The following is a 14,568-nucleotide window of genomic DNA, read 5'->3' on the forward strand; positions in this document are numbered from 1 at the left end:
AGGCAGAGTGATCGACTGAATACAGTGCTGGCTTTTGCCTCATTCACATGATGGCGATCTGGAGCTCGGTTGCCCTTGGCGAAAAAAAAATGGTATTGGCTAGATGTCTTTAGTATCAAATCCTGTACGATCATCTCCATCAGCAGCAGCGGACGATGGCAGCGAGCTTCCCGGGAGGAAGAGAGAAAAAAAATAAAAGGTCAAGTAACTTCTCATACCGCGGCGGCGGCGGCGACGGCTACTACTACTACTACACATTAGCGCCAGCAGCTTCTCTCTCCCACCAACACTTTCCCCTCCAGCCTTTGCGGAACACGAGCTAGAGAGAAGAAAAAGAAAAAGCGACAAAAAAACCGCGTGCGTCGTTGTCGAAAATTGAACCAGTTCTTCAATTCAAAAAGAAAAAAAACGAAAAAAAAAACCAAAAGATGAAAGCTTTCGCTTTGCGCTTTCCCTAGCCCAATGGTATATCCAGTACCCAGAAATATTTGTCCCAGACCCAAAACGTAAAAAAGAATTTATCGGCCGCCACCCGATCGGAGAAGCCAGATCCCATGAAGTTCAGTTCCCTCCTCTCCCATCACATCGCCGGACATCCATGCTTTCAAGAGCAAGAAAAAAAAACGAGTCATTCCGAAAAGAAATGATCGAAAGTCCAAAGAGAAGAGAATTACCACGATGGGTGGGTGCTGCCTCCTCTTTCATGCCATCCACATACTATACTTCTTCAAATTACGGCATAAGCAACCAGAAGCCACCACCCAAGGTGCCGACAATGCAAACGATGGTCAAGATGGCGGCACCCGCCTTATCGCCAGCCGTGATGGGCGGCCTGCGCTTCGGAGTGCTCGCGCCGGCCGCGTCGCCACCGGCGCCGGGATCGCCCTTGCTCGTGCCGCCCGTCTTGGTGGTGAGCGGGCCGTCAACGTGCTGGATGAGGGCGGTGGACATGACCTCGAGGGCGGCCATGTTCTCGCCGACGCCGGTGGTGCCGTCGAAGCTGCCCGTGGTCCACTGCAGGCCGCAGACCGTCTTGCCGTCGGCCTCGGTGCACGCCTTGGCGGCCGCCTCGCGCGACGCCTTGAGGATGGGGTCGAGCGTCTCCGTCGTCCACGGCGCGACCTTGGTCGTGGCTGCCATCCAGCGCGCCAGGAACGCCTTGAACGAGCGCTGGTCCATGTTGCACGTGCCCGACTTTTCGCATGCGACTTCGGTGATGACGTTGGGTACGTCCTGCGAGATGAAGACGCGGAGGGCCTTGAGGATGCCTTCGGTGCGCTCGCGCCAGATGTTGTTTTCGTTGCCGGCTTCGGCGGACTGGAGAGAAGGAATATGTTAGGCTGGGGGGCGAGATGCAGGAGGGCGGGGCATCAGTTAGCGCGACTTACCACGTTCCATAGCACCGCTGATCCGTACAAGAAAATGCCCGAGTTGTACGTCCATTGGGTGTGATCCTTCTTGGTGCAGTTGTTGTTCGACGCGTCCGACGTGCCGTCGTAGAAGTGGTAATCTTTGCTAATAAGTCCGACATCGTAGGTCCACTTCCACGTCTTCTCGGCCCAGTCGGCGTAGGTGTCGTTGCCCGTGTAGCGTGCCAGGCGGGCGGCGATGTTGAACAGACAGCCCTGCGAGATGGTGTTCTTGTAATCGAAGCCCTGGTTGAAGGTGTAGATCTGCCACTTCAGGCCGCCGTTGCACGTATCCTCGTTCCACCGGCTCGCCTGCTCGTTGAAGACGGCCTGCGCCAGCGCCAGCCACCCGGGACCCTGGTCGGGATCCGGGTACTTGTTCTCAGCCGCGGCCATGGCTGACAGGGCCCAGAAGCCCTGGTCGTCGTTACCCAGCGACTTGGACTGGTTTGCGGGCATGTAGTCGGCGTCCTCGCCCATTTGGTGGATCAGGGCCTGGGTCGTCATGGAGTTGAACTGGTCGTCGCCCGTGTAGTACCAGTAGTCGACCAGGGCGCCGAACATGGCACCGGCTTCCCACCAGTAGTACGGATCGGGCAAGTTGCCGGGTACGTCTCCGGGCCGGTAACCGGTGTAGTAGGAAGTCATTCCCTTGGCGACGGCCTCTATGCCTTTCTTGACAGAGTCTGAGGGCGGGTCAGCAAGCAAGAAGCGATGGTGGCGGTCGACGGGAGAGACATACTGTCATCATCCCAAGAGACATCGAGGGCAGTTGCAGCGGTGGAGAGTAATAATAAACTGCTTAGCGAGAAGCGCATGATGGAGTCAACCGTAGGCTTGCGTCGTCAGGCGTGGAGAGAGCGAGAGAATGGAAAGTGTGGATCTCAGAGCGAGTGGATAAACCAGATCCAACATCGGATATCTTATCTTGGCGAAAGGGTGGCTGCTGGGGAAAGCGAAGGTATGGGTCGAGGAGCAGGAAGAGAGCCGGCGCGACGAGACGTCATGTTGAAAAGAAGAGGGCTCAAGCTCGCTGGGCAACGGCACCGCAGCGGCTCAGCGCTTCAGGAGAGATTATCAGCGGGTCCGGTTGGGAAGATCACTGGTCAGGCAGCCTGCAAGGCGACGGTAAGGGGCCAAGAGCTCTTGGCACTGTGCTTATGGGTCGCCTGTCCGCCTGGGGTGGAGCTGGCGAGCACCAGCGGCGCGACGGCACAGCCACGGGTTTTCTGGGGTCTGGAGTTTTTCGCGGACCTTCGGCGAGCGTGCAGGCGGCGGGCGCAAGGACACAGGCTGTCGAAAGAAGGTTGAGTAAGCCTTTTAGGTGTGCGAGCAGCGGCCGATCATTCGAAATAAGGTAGTGGGTCGGTCGACCTATGACGTCGGGGAAAACTGGAGCGCTGTCGCAGCGGAGGCCGAGTGGATCCTCGGGTCAGCGTGCCAGCACAGCGGGAGGCTGAAGGCTGCTTCATCCTGGCACACGTTTCGGGGTAGCCCCGGTTGGTCCTCGCGCGGCGGACCCTGTTGCGATTCTCGGTGGTAGGGAGAGCGGATGGTGTTGGGGCTGCGGGAGTTGCGGGAGATGCGGGAGGCGTCCCACGTCCAGGCACCGAAGATTGCGATTGGACGGCGGCTGTGCGCTACCGAGCCTGCGCACACGCCCGCCACGGTCGCCACGGTTGTCCTGCTGCCAACGATCAAACAACCATCGCGGACACGAGGCGCGAGCTGTCTGCTATTATTAGGCTGACGCGTCAACTCACATGCCTCCACAATGAGGTGCTCCTCCCCCTGCCTTGAGCCCTTGACATCAAACCCTTTGGGAAGGACGGGCACCAACCTCCACGGCCATCCCTATTTACTGCGCCTTCTTCGTGTCAGATACCAACCCCGCTGCATCTCTCCTCCTGCACGGAAAAGGCCGCGAAGCATGCCGTAACAAATCCTTAAGGAATCGAGCCATGGAGCATCCCCTATGTTGCGTGCTTTCTCCACGACGCCAGTCCGCACTTCTCCCCGCATCACCCCAGAAGGGCGCATGTGCTGGCAACTGGATCGGCAAGTTGATCACCATGCGCTGGGTAGGTAGATGGAATATATCTCGCTCCTTTGACATCTATTTAACGGTTGTCGTCGGCTTCACAGTCGAGGGAATACAAGCTTCGGTCGCTTGTTTCACCTCCCGTCAAGCACTCGCCCACCGGAACGGGGACCACCCCATCCAGTAACATGACTATAGATGTGCCCGCAGTGAATTACCAAAGACATTGCACCGCCTGTATCCCTCTTGCAAAGGTAGCGGGATCTTACATCTGGGATACATTCATTTGTTTGTCACTTGCATCTACACAAAGGGTCGCTGCAGATCGATTGCTCTCCCAACCCGCCGTGTGGCTAATTCTTTCGGAGATCCCTTCGAAACAACCTATCAAATCTCACAGCCTCTGGGGAGAACAAGCCCAGATCCGCTGGAAAACATTCTTTAGATTTTTTTGGTCCTATGTATCTCCCTCTTGCTCTTTCTTTGACTAACCAGTGGGCCTGTAAAACTACTGCCGATCGTTCTTGGAAATAACAAGGCCGCTTACGTTCCCCACCACCTGGAATTCATTTTGGATAGGGGTAGCAGTAGTATCCTGAAAAAGCGTGGTACCACCTTACCGTTCAGCTTTGAAATCCACCATCCTTTCCAAAGCAGCGAAGGGAGTAGTATCCCCGACCACGAAGGACTCCAGGATATTAAATTGGAGGAAAAAGAAGAGAAGAAATACCGAAGCAAGTCCGTGAACCACCCTCACCAGTCACCACCCGTTCCAGCAGCGACAAAGAAAAAGAGCAACAGTCATCCCACCCGCTAAGCTGCTAGCATCAATTATTCCCCCGCTCAGCAATACTCCTCATCATCGCCCGGCACATCATCATTGCTGAGGAAGAACGCAGACATGTAGTCAACGCGGGCAGCACGACCGCCGCCGTTAGCGCCGCTGTCGACAAAGGGATTCGGTAGGTTCTGTGGGACCTGGAACCAGTCATCGCCAACAACGCTGCCATTGCTTTTGCTATTCTTAGTCGAGGATTGCTGGTCGGCTGTGATGGTGCTATCGGCGGTGCTACCGCCGCCGCCGCTCGGGCTCATCATAGCATCCTCGGCGAAGATTTCCTGCGAATTGGGCTTGTTCTGTTGCTGCTGCTCGCTCGGCAAAACCCTGTTGTCAGTCGGCGTGGGGTAGCCGCCAGCGGGGGCGCCGCCGGGGGAGATGATGTTGTCGAAGACACCGCTGATGGGGGCGACTTCCTTGCCGTCGGGCGTGCGCAGGGCATGGAAGGTGTCAGTAAGGTTGTGAGCCTTGGGGTAGGCGCGAACTGGGTTGGGGCCCATGCTACGCTTCTCCAGAATCTCAGCCTCGTCGACATCGAGTTTCTTGTATATCTCCTCATCCGTCAAGGGTCTGGGGCGGCGAAGGCGAGGAGCAGACTTGGCCTTGGGCGTCTCGGCAGTGACGCGGGTGACGTCGGTGTCGGCGTCGACGGTTGACTTCTTGTTCTTAGCGCCAGTCGTGACTGCTTCCCTGAGAGGCTCTGCAGCACCGTCGTCATCGTTGCCAATCTTCTCCTCGACCTTGGTCTTGCGAGTAGTGCCAGGCTTGCTCTTTGCCTTCTTGGCATTGGCAGCGTCAGGCTCTTGATCGCTTGCAATTTCAGCGTTCTGACGCTTCTTGCCGTTTCTGGCGCCGCCTTGCTTTCCAACGTCAGCACCGGTGGCCGGGCCGGTGGAGCCCGTCTCACCACGCTCGAGTGCCTGCTTCAGGCGCGACCAGCGCTTGGATGCCGCGCCAGGATTGAGGCTGAGCTCAGCGCCCACAGCCTTGAAGTCGACCTAAGACAAGTCCCATGAGCCTTCTTCATGCATGGATTGCAACCAACGGTGACGGGGGAACGCGAAAGGCGTGTAAACAGAAGTGAGATGTGCGGCGGCGAGGTGAAGAAGAAAGAAAAGGCTGTGGCGCATAAACGAAGTGAGACACTCACATTGTCCATGTCCGACAACCGAATGCAAGACCACAGGTAGCGGACGTCGAGGTTTGTCTCTTTTCCTTCCTTGATGGCCTTCTTGAGGCGGCTCATGCGCTTGCTGGCGGCGCCAGCGGAGATGCCGCATTCCTCGCCGATCTTTTTGTAGTCGAACTGGCGACAGTCAGTGAAAGCTGCACCCGCACGGCATGGGCTCGATGCACTTACGGTGGTGGCGGTGCTGAATTGCAGGCAAAGGAGCATGAGTCTCGCGTTCTCGAGATCTGTAGGCATCTTCAAGACGGCGTCGGCAAAGCCGCCGTCGGCACTTTTTGTTGGTTGATGTCGGTGCGCAGGACTGGCGAAGGACGTCGAGGAGGTGTTGGTTGACAAGAAGTGGGGCGGTCGGGCTCGAGAGGTTGGACGAGGAAAACTGACACGGGGCTGCGCTGCTGAGCCAAGAAAGGCAATCGCTCGTCCGGGCGGGCTGGCGTGAGGTGAGTCGCTGTAGTCTATGGACCCTGATCTGTGGCTGCCAGCGTCCGTGCCCGCGGCGAAGCCACAGGAGGCACCTCAGTAGCTTGCATCGCCCACATCCATCACTCGGCCAACCGTGTTTGATTCCCTTTACGTCATGTCTCGCATTTTCCAGACGTAGCTCAATCGTCATGCTGTGTCGGACGGCCATTTCGAGATCCATATCCAGCATGTTCGAGCCAAGGCTGTTAATCCCTATCTCATCATGGTGTTGGTGTGAGGGAAGCAAGAAAATAGGAAGAAGATAAATTCAATCGTCAGCGGTTTGAAGGCATTTGCAAGTGAATCGAAGCTTCGTGCTTGGAGAGATATATAGCACGAAGTCTCGGGGCTTTCCATCCCTTACGCCAGTCTTATTACCCATCGTAGAGCGCAGCGCAGTCCCAAAGAACGCCCAGACAGAAACCAGACAAGGTATACGCGAGACGAAACCGGGGTGACAGATACTCGAACAACCAATCGAAAGCAAAATGAAACCAAATCATTCTACGAAGCCCGCTAATTCTCCAGGTTCCTCTTCTGCGCATCTTCGACCGCAGCTTCCCAGCTAGTCTTGTGAATGAATATATACTCAACGAGAGCAACAATGCCGAGTGCAAGAGCGGGTCCCTGGATTGATTATTAGCTTCCGGGCTTTCATGCCAGCAATGGTCCAGTCACTTACCGCCCACAGGCCATACAAGCCCCATCCCAATCCGAACCCGGTTCCAAAGCTGATGGGTAGGCCGATGAGATAGTAAGAGATAAGGTTGACGTAACCGCCCACCTCCTGGCGACCGATGCCGCGCAGGATACCACCGCAGCACGCTGCTAGCGCATCGAACAGCTGGAACGCGGCGCACAGAGGTAGGATGGCAGCCACAACCTCGACCACGTCTTCGTCGTTGGTGAAAAGCTGAGGAATGTAGTTTCGGAGTGAGGAAAGGAGCACAACGTTCAGAATACCAATGCCGAACTCTGCAATGAATGCTACCTTGGCAGCCGTCTTCGCCGCGTCCGAGAGCGTGGCACCAATGAGGTTGGCAATGCGCGTGCTGGCCGCGATTGAGACGGGGAAAGGAATCTGGTAGGTGATGGCAGTGAGAGTGCTGAGGACGCTCTGCGCAGCAAGATGCGTAGTCGAGATCCAGGAAGCGGATAGGGTCAGGATTTCGAAAGCCAAGAATTCAGCCTCCACCATAATGAGCCCCGGGAGAGCAAGCCTGATCATGGGGCCCCAGTTCCTCAGGGCCAGACGCGAGAATCCACCCCAGCATTGCATGCCGTCCACGAAGCGCACATAGAGGAAGAGGAACAGTGGCATGAGAGTCTCAGTGATTGAGACAGCGATGGGAGCACCAACAAAACCCCAGTCGAATTTCTGTATGCGCGTCAGTCTCGTCTGAAGCCCAACGTCGGACGCCAAGATTACTCACCCAAACAAAAAGCCAGTTCATGAACGCGTTCAGCGGAGCACAAATTAGCAGTACGTAGAAGGTTGCTGAAAATAGCCCTTGTGCTTGAACGAACCTCTTGCCACTCTCAAAGGCGGCATAGCCTGGTGCGCCAGCAATGAGAACCTTCAGGTAAAGTCCTGCTAGTCTTGCGGTCTCCTTCTCAGGGACGATGGCTTCGAGAATCTGGGTGCCAAAGAACCATATGAACGCAATTGGAATGGTGATGGTCCACAAGAAATACACCATGCGCTGCAACTGCAGTCCGACTAGTGTTTTATGGCCCGATCCATAAGCTTGGGCGCACAGTGTGTCCAAGCTAGTGGCAAGGCCCTGGTAGACCGAGTAGCCGGTGATGGAGGCCGTCATACTGGCCAGGCTGACAGCACCCAGTTCGACTTTGCCAATGTGGCCAACGGTGAAAATACTCGCAACAGTCAACGAGTATTGCAGCAAGAAGGTGAGAATTAGTGAAGGAGAATATTTCGCCAGCACCTTGGCCTCTCTTTGCCATGTAGTCGAGATCATTCCAGCCGTCACAGCTTCCTCCCACTTCTGCCGGATGTTGTCCGGCGTGTCCAAACCTCCATAGGGCTTGGTCGGATCTGCTGGTCTTGCGGCGCCAAGTAGCGCAGTGCGCTCTGACAGATCGGATACGCCGTTGTCAACAGCATCGTCTACCATAGCCTCCTCGTCAATGCTCCTGCGAAGCCTGGGGATCGAGAGGCGCGCGCTCAAGCCCTTGAATGAGGACTGGCCACCGCTGGACCGCCGGCGAGGGTGCTTCGGAGGGAGGAGGGAATTGTCGCGCAAAAGACTGCGCGCGTCGTTTCGCGCCTCCTCGGCTTCGCGCTTCGTTAGATAGCCATGCTCCGGGACGGACATGTTCTGGACGACGGCGGCGCGCGGTCCGGTGGCGACGTAATTTGGGCGGCGGTAACCTTCGGCGAGCGCATGGTCGGAAGGCTTGATGGCCCAGCCATATGGCTCGTCGTCATCATCTTGCTGTGTGCCTGCTTGCTCGGCTTCCTCTTCGATGTCGCGCGCGATGGCAGCTTCGGCAATGGGCGACGAAGCGCTGAAAGAGCTCATATGCGACCTGAATGACGTACTGAGTAGGCGCGATGACTGGTCTGCAGCGGAGGAAGGCGCTGTGTAGGGACCCATGGTGTCTAGCTGGGCGACGGCAGCTATCGGGCGTAGAGGCTTCAAATGCGCGTGAGCGGGCAATATATGGGCGGGAATTGGTCAGACCATGAGGGAAAAAGATCCGGGAAAGCGCCCAGAGGCGATATGACGGCGGGCATCTTGTTATCGTGCCGAGTCAGTAGCGGCGCTGTGTGGTGACTGGTCGCGGGGGCGGCGGCGGGCGGCGTCGAGCTCCACTCACCCAGATACCGGAGCTAAGCGACGGTATGCTCTGAGCCCGCGCCCGGCGGTGCGACCCTTTTGGCATGTCCTCGCGGTGCTTGTGCTCTAGTGCACTACCGCGAGCCGCTGCCCGATTCCCTGTGTCGCGTGCTGCGCGAAAATTTCTCCCGCTGCGTCCTCCCAACAGCTGCTCCCTGAGGCTTGCTCTTTGACTCGATCACACCATGCATTGGCGATCCGATTGTGAGCACTGTCGCTGTATTCCATGCGGGCGATCACCAAGCTAGTCCTATCTACCGCCGCTGTTCATTGGGCGGCCGGTGCATCTCCTCACGCAGGGCGTGCTTCTGACAGCATTAGCCACATGTGCAACGTTGGGCCATGACGGATCGAATATCTATCTTGGTCCACCCGCGCCCAACTGCCGTTTCATACGCGGAATCCGCGGACACCGCAACGGAGTTTCATGTTGTCCGACGCGATGCGACACGCGCCATCCACCCGCTATGCCTGCTAGAGCCGTGACGGAATAGCCTTCCATCCAAAGCCTTGCACAACGAGAGCCTTCCCATTCCCAAGGTAGAGTGCCGGGTGCGAAAGTGCGCGCTGCATGGCGTTTTTACTTCGCATGGCCCTAGGGACCTGCACGTTTAGACAGTAGTCAGAGGCTTGTAGGCGTTTGAAGAAGTTAGAACATCGAGCCCCAGGGCTCATATAGCCCAGCCCGAAGCTTTCTTTGCTGATCCCTTCGATTTCGGGGGAACTTGCTTCGCAGAAAGCTGGATGTCGTCATGTGTAATGTCTGGAGTATCGTCGTCGATGTGGAGAACAGTCATGCCGTTGTGGAGGTCATGATCTGTCTCGTCGTCGTGAGACCTTGCAAGAACATCGCCATTCGCTGCTGAGTCCGTCTGCTCATCCTCATCCTCATCCTCTTCCTCTTCAGACCCTTCACCGTCGTCCTCAGCATTGCCGTCGCCGTCGCCGTCGCCGTCGCCATCGCCGTCCACACCAACGTCCCGCATGTATAACTCCAATTCCTTTGCCATCTTCTTGCTGAACCCTGACGCCTCAACCTCAATATCCAACCTCCTGGCTCCAGCAGCTTCGCCAACTGACTTGATAGCGTCTTTGAAGAATGGTCCAGGCTCATCGCTGACAAAATGGAAACGGCGTTCAAAGAATCGCTTGATGCAGTTTACATCCCTGTCAAAGTAGTACTCTGCATTTGAATGGTCGATAGACACCATCTGAGGGAAGTCAATGAGTACAGGTTTAAGCGTAATCTTCGGTGGCGCATCAACGTCATTCGAACTGGATGGCTCTGCCTTCTCCTCAACCAGAATGTTGAATTCATTGAAATCACCATGGATAAGACCATACTTGGCGAGGCGAATAATCATGTTCAGGAGCTCTGAGTAGAGCTTCTCCGGTTGGGGTACGCTGGATATGGTCCTCAACGGAAAAGCATCTATCAAACTCATGACAATGGTGTGTCTGTTCTGCGCGATCGGCTCGGGCACGACGAAACCGTTGTCGTTCAAGGCTTTCATGAAGGCAAATTCCTTCATTGCCGCCAGCCGCGACATGTACATCCAGGACCCCGAGGAGCGGTTGCGGAGGTAATCGCGGTTGGCTTTGACGGTGCGGAAGGAAATGCGGCCAAGACGGTGAATCTTGAGGACCCTCTGAACTCCGCTGGGCGAGGCAACAACGATGATGTCGGACTCCTTCCCTACACCGATCTGGTTTCCTACGCTGAAGACGGTGTTCTGTTTGCAGTGCGTGTTCAGCGCGAGGTAATCGAGTCCGCCGTAGGTCAGGCGGTATCCGTCGTATTTCGCATTCTTTACTTTGCCTATGAGGCCGACCTTTGCCAGGTTGGAAATGCACCGATGCACACCTCCGCGCTGCCCCGAGATGCTTCCGATCAGAGGGGTGGGGACGACTTCATGGTTCCTGCTGCCCATCTCAACCTGCGCGCTCATCAGCCGTCAGTCGCAAGGGCAGTTGGCGAAGGGCCCGCGTGCGTACCGCAGTGAGCACACGCCAGTCATCCTGGGTGAGGTATCGGATGGCCTTGGTATCGAGCTTCATGGCGCCGAAAGATTGGGGGAGCTTGGGCGTGGGTGCGGGCGAAATTATTGCGCAAAAACAGTGCGGGCGGCGGGCGGTGTTGCATCACTTTTGTGTTCGCCGGCTCATCTACGGCATGAGTGGCCGGTGCGACGAGCTTCCAGCGCGCCTCCAGCAGCAGCTCCAAGACCTCAGCAACACCAACTCCCTTCCCTCAACCAACCCCCCATCCTTCGTCGTAGTCGCAACTCCCGCCCATCCGCCGTCCGTCATCTCCGCAGGTCTTCACGTTTCCTGCGCGCCGCCAACTCGCCCCGCCGCCTTCCGCTGCTCACCAGTACTGCTCCGAGATGGCGAACGAGGACGACAAGAAGCCCACCGCCGCCGACAAGGGCAAGGCCAAGGCTGTGGACGAGACGCCCAAGGAGGTCAAGAAGGACAAGGATGGCAACCCCATCAAGGAAGATGAGAAGGTCATGCCCGCAGGTCAGTCTATTGTCGCCGCGTCGTTCGCCGCATCACGTACCCGCCCCACTGACACAGCCGCAGAGGAGTTGAGCGAGGAGGATCAGCAGCTCAAGAACGAACTCGACATGCTCGTCGAGCGGATACAGGTGCGTTTGCCTTCGTTGCTTGCTCTACCGACTTGCTGACACTTGCCCGACAGGAACCCGACACCAGCCTGTACAAGCCTGCACTAGAAGCAATCAAGAACTTCATCAAGACCTCCACCTCGTCTATGACCGCGGTCCCCAAGCCGCTCAAGTTCCTCCGCCCGCACTACGACTCGCTCGCGAAGACGTACGAATCATGGCCGGAAGGCGAGGACAAGGTACGGACATACCAGTCAGCATTCTCCAGAGATGAGTGTTAACCTTGATTGCAGCAATCATTAGCAGATATGATGTCGGTTCTCGGCATGACCTACTCAGACGAGAACCGCCGCGATACTCTCAAGTACCGTCTGCTTTCCCCATCGAAGGACCTGGGCTCGTGGGGACATGAGTACATGCGCCACCTGGCTCTGGAGATCGGACAGGAATTCCAGGATCGTCTGAACGACGACAAGGTCGCCGATGAGCTCGTTGACCTCGGCCTGAACCTTGTTCCTTTCTTCCTCAAGCACAACGCTGAAGCCGACGCTGTCGACATCCTTAGCGAGCTCGAGATGATTGAATCGATCGACCAGTATCTCGATGAGAACACCTTCTCACGCGTTGCACTGTATATGGTCAGGTGGGTGTCGTCTGAAAAGCTCCGATCCAGCTCCTAGCGCTAACGTTGTCGCAGCATGGTTCCTCTCCTCACCTACCCTGATAACGACCGCTTCCTCCGCACCGCGTACAAGATCTACCGCGATTACAAGCAGTTCACACAGGCCATGGTGATTGCGATCCGCCTGAACGATAAGGAGCAGATCCAAGACGCATTCAACGCCACCGAGGACAAGTCTATCAAGAAGCAGCTGGCATTCCTCATTGCCCGCCAAAGAATAGTCATTGATCTGCCCGAGGAAGAGGAGGACGGCGAATTGGCCGAGTGCCTGAACAACACCAGGCTCGCGGACCATTTCAAGGTTCTTGCAAAGGAGCTCAACATTCTGGACCCCAAGACGCCTGATGACATCTACAAGACGCACCTCGAGAGCAGTCGCACAGCCGGTCTCACCAACACGGACTCGGCCAGACACAACCTTGCCAGCGCTTTTGTCAATGCCTTCGTGAACGCCGGATTCGGCAACGACAAGATGTTGCTAGTTGAGGAGGATAAGCAGAGCTGGGTGTGGAGGACCAAGGATGAGGGCATGTTGTCAACGGCAGCATCAGTGGGTCTGCTGATGCAATGGGATACCGAAGGAGGTCTGGACAAAATCGACCGCTACACCTATCTGGACGAGGATCAGATCAAGGCAGGAGCCATGCTCGCTAGCGGCATAGTCAACTCGGGTGTGAGGAGCGATGCTGACCCGGCTATGGCTCTTCTTGGCGACGCAGACAACCTGGAAAGCAAGACGGTGGCCATTCGCGTAGCATCCATCATGGGCCTTGGCCTGGCATATGCCGGATCTAACAAGGAAGAGCTTCTCGAGCTTCTCCTGCCCATTGTCAGCGATACCTCGCTGGACATGAAGCTGTCGGCCATGGCGGCTCTGTCGCTGGGCATGATCTTTGTTGGTTCTGCTCACAGTGATGTGAGTGAGGCCATCATCCAGACTTTCCTGGATGAGGACCGGACGAAGCAGCTCAAGGACAAGTGGACGCGGTTCATGGCTCTCGGTCTTGCGTTGCTCTTTTTTGGTCAACAAGAAGAGGTTGACGTCATTCTGGAGACGCTGAAGGCGATCGACCACCCCATGTCGAAACCAACTTCGGTTCTTGCGGAAGTTTGCGCGTGGGCAGGTACCGGAGCGGTGCTCAAGATTCAACAGTTGCTCCACATTTGCAACGAGCAGATTGACGAAGACAACGAGGAAAAGAAGGGCGACGAGCTTCTACAAGCATACGCTGTCATTGGTATCAGCTTGGTCGCCATGGGCGAGGAGGTTGGCCAGGAGATGGTGCTCCGGACCTTCGGCCACCTGATGCACTATGGTGAGACGAACATCAGGAAGGCTGTTCCGTTGGCTTTGGGTCTCATCAGCCCGAGCAACCCTCAAATGAAGGTGTACGACACGCTCTCGAGGTACAGCCACGACAACGACAACGACGTGGCCATCAATGCCATCTTCGCCATGGGTCTTGTCGGGGCGGGCACCAACAACGCTCGTCTTGCGCAGTTGCTCAGGCAATTAGCAAGCTACTACTCGCGCGACCCCAACGCGCTGTTCATGGTGCGGATCGCCCAAGGTCTGCTGCACATGGGCAAGGGCACTCTCTCGGTCAACCCGTTCCACACTGACCGGCAGGTTCTGTCGCGTGTCTCTGCGGCAGGCCTCCTTACGGTCCTTGTCTCGCTCATCGACGCCAAGCAGTTTGTGCTCTCTGACTCGCACTACCTGCTCTACTTCATGGTGACTGCGATGCAACCTCGGTTCCTGATCACGCTGGACGAGGAGTTGAAGCCGTTGACGGTCAATGTGCGTGTGGGCCAGGCGGTGGATGTGGTTGGGCAGGCAGGTCGCCCGAAGACGATCACTGGGTGGCAGACACAGAGCACGCCGGTGCTGCTGTCGTTTGGAGAGCGGGCGGAGCTGGAAGACGAACAGTACATCAGCCTGAACAGCACGTTGGAGGGTGTGGTGATCCTAAGAAAGGTATGTTTGACGCAGGGCGAGCGTAGTGGGCTTTGCTAATTGTGTGACAGAACCCCGAGTGGGAGGAATAATTGCTTCTCGGACGCACTGGTATGGCGAAGGGTGGTATGGGTTATAGAGTCACGACATTCCCTGAATGGGACGCGCTGCGGTGTACAAATAGAAGCATTATGCCGAATGTGCAACCAAGAGTCCTGTGTCGACGAGTCGAGGTGTAATGCAAAGCATGGGTAATCTTTTAGTCACGACCAGGCTCGAGTGCGATGGTCAAGCAATGGGAAAGCAGGGGTTTGTAAGGTTTGGTCAGCAGGCGCCAAGCCCTCGAATGGATGACGAAAGCGGGGCGGCGATCGGCCGAAGCGCGACGAGCTCAGCAGCTACCCGCATACATAAACATTGCCCGTAACCATTGGCACCCCACCACGCAACTTTTCATGCATCCCGCCCTCGCACGCACAAGACTCATTGGCAGGCACAT

At 56.7% G+C, this 14,568-nt stretch overlaps 5 protein-coding genes across 5 annotated transcripts; 1 reads left to right on the plus strand and 4 right to left on the minus strand.

Annotated features, from left to right (window-relative positions):
* Nucleotides 1–732: 732 nt before the first annotated feature.
* On the minus strand, nt 733–2,227 carry BKCO1_1000396 (mannan endo-alpha-mannosidase; the record flags this gene model as incomplete). Its single annotated transcript, XM_020269788.1, has 3 exons — nt 733–1,317; nt 1,389–2,095; nt 2,152–2,227. 3 exons carry the CDS (start codon nt 2,225–2,227, stop codon nt 733–735), a joined length of 1,368 nt encoding a protein of 455 aa, XP_020135435.1.
* A 2,066-nt stretch (nt 2,228–4,293) lies between these two features.
* Nucleotides 4,294–5,714, minus strand: BKCO1_1000397 (uncharacterized protein; the record flags this gene model as incomplete). Its single annotated transcript, XM_020269789.1, has 3 exons — nt 4,294–5,286; nt 5,439–5,594; nt 5,649–5,714. 3 exons carry the CDS (start codon nt 5,712–5,714, stop codon nt 4,294–4,296), a joined length of 1,215 nt encoding a protein of 404 aa, XP_020135436.1.
* Nucleotides 5,715–6,455: 741 nt separating this feature from the next.
* BKCO1_1000398 (mate efflux family protein) lies at nt 6,456–8,557 on the minus strand (the record flags this gene model as incomplete). Its single annotated transcript, XM_020269790.1, has 3 exons — nt 6,456–6,566; nt 6,622–7,317; nt 7,373–8,557. The coding sequence occupies 3 exons, from the start codon at nt 8,555–8,557 to the stop codon at nt 6,456–6,458; spliced, it is 1,992 nt and encodes a 663-aa protein (XP_020135430.1).
* A 914-nt stretch (nt 8,558–9,471) lies between these two features.
* On the minus strand, nt 9,472–10,858 carry BKCO1_1000399 (serine threonine-protein kinase rio2; the record flags this gene model as incomplete). Its single annotated transcript, XM_020269791.1, has 2 exons — nt 9,472–10,737; nt 10,796–10,858. 2 exons carry the CDS (start codon nt 10,856–10,858, stop codon nt 9,472–9,474), a joined length of 1,329 nt encoding a protein of 442 aa, XP_020135431.1.
* Nucleotides 10,859–11,187: 329 nt separating this feature from the next.
* On the plus strand, nt 11,188–14,161 carry BKCO1_1000400 (26s proteasome regulatory subunit rpn-1; the record flags this gene model as incomplete). Its single annotated transcript, XM_020269794.1, has 5 exons — nt 11,188–11,451; nt 11,505–11,669; nt 11,724–12,073; nt 12,128–14,090; nt 14,141–14,161. 5 exons carry the CDS (start codon nt 11,188–11,190, stop codon nt 14,159–14,161), a joined length of 2,763 nt encoding a protein of 920 aa, XP_020135166.1.
* Nucleotides 14,162–14,568: the final 407 nt, after the last annotated feature.

The sequence above is a fragment of the Diplodia corticola genome, assembly GCF_001883845.1.
Source record: "Diplodia corticola strain CBS 112549 chromosome Unknown scaffold1, whole genome shotgun sequence".
NCBI classification, from domain to species: Eukaryota; Fungi; Ascomycota; class Dothideomycetes; order Botryosphaeriales; family Botryosphaeriaceae; genus Diplodia; species Diplodia corticola.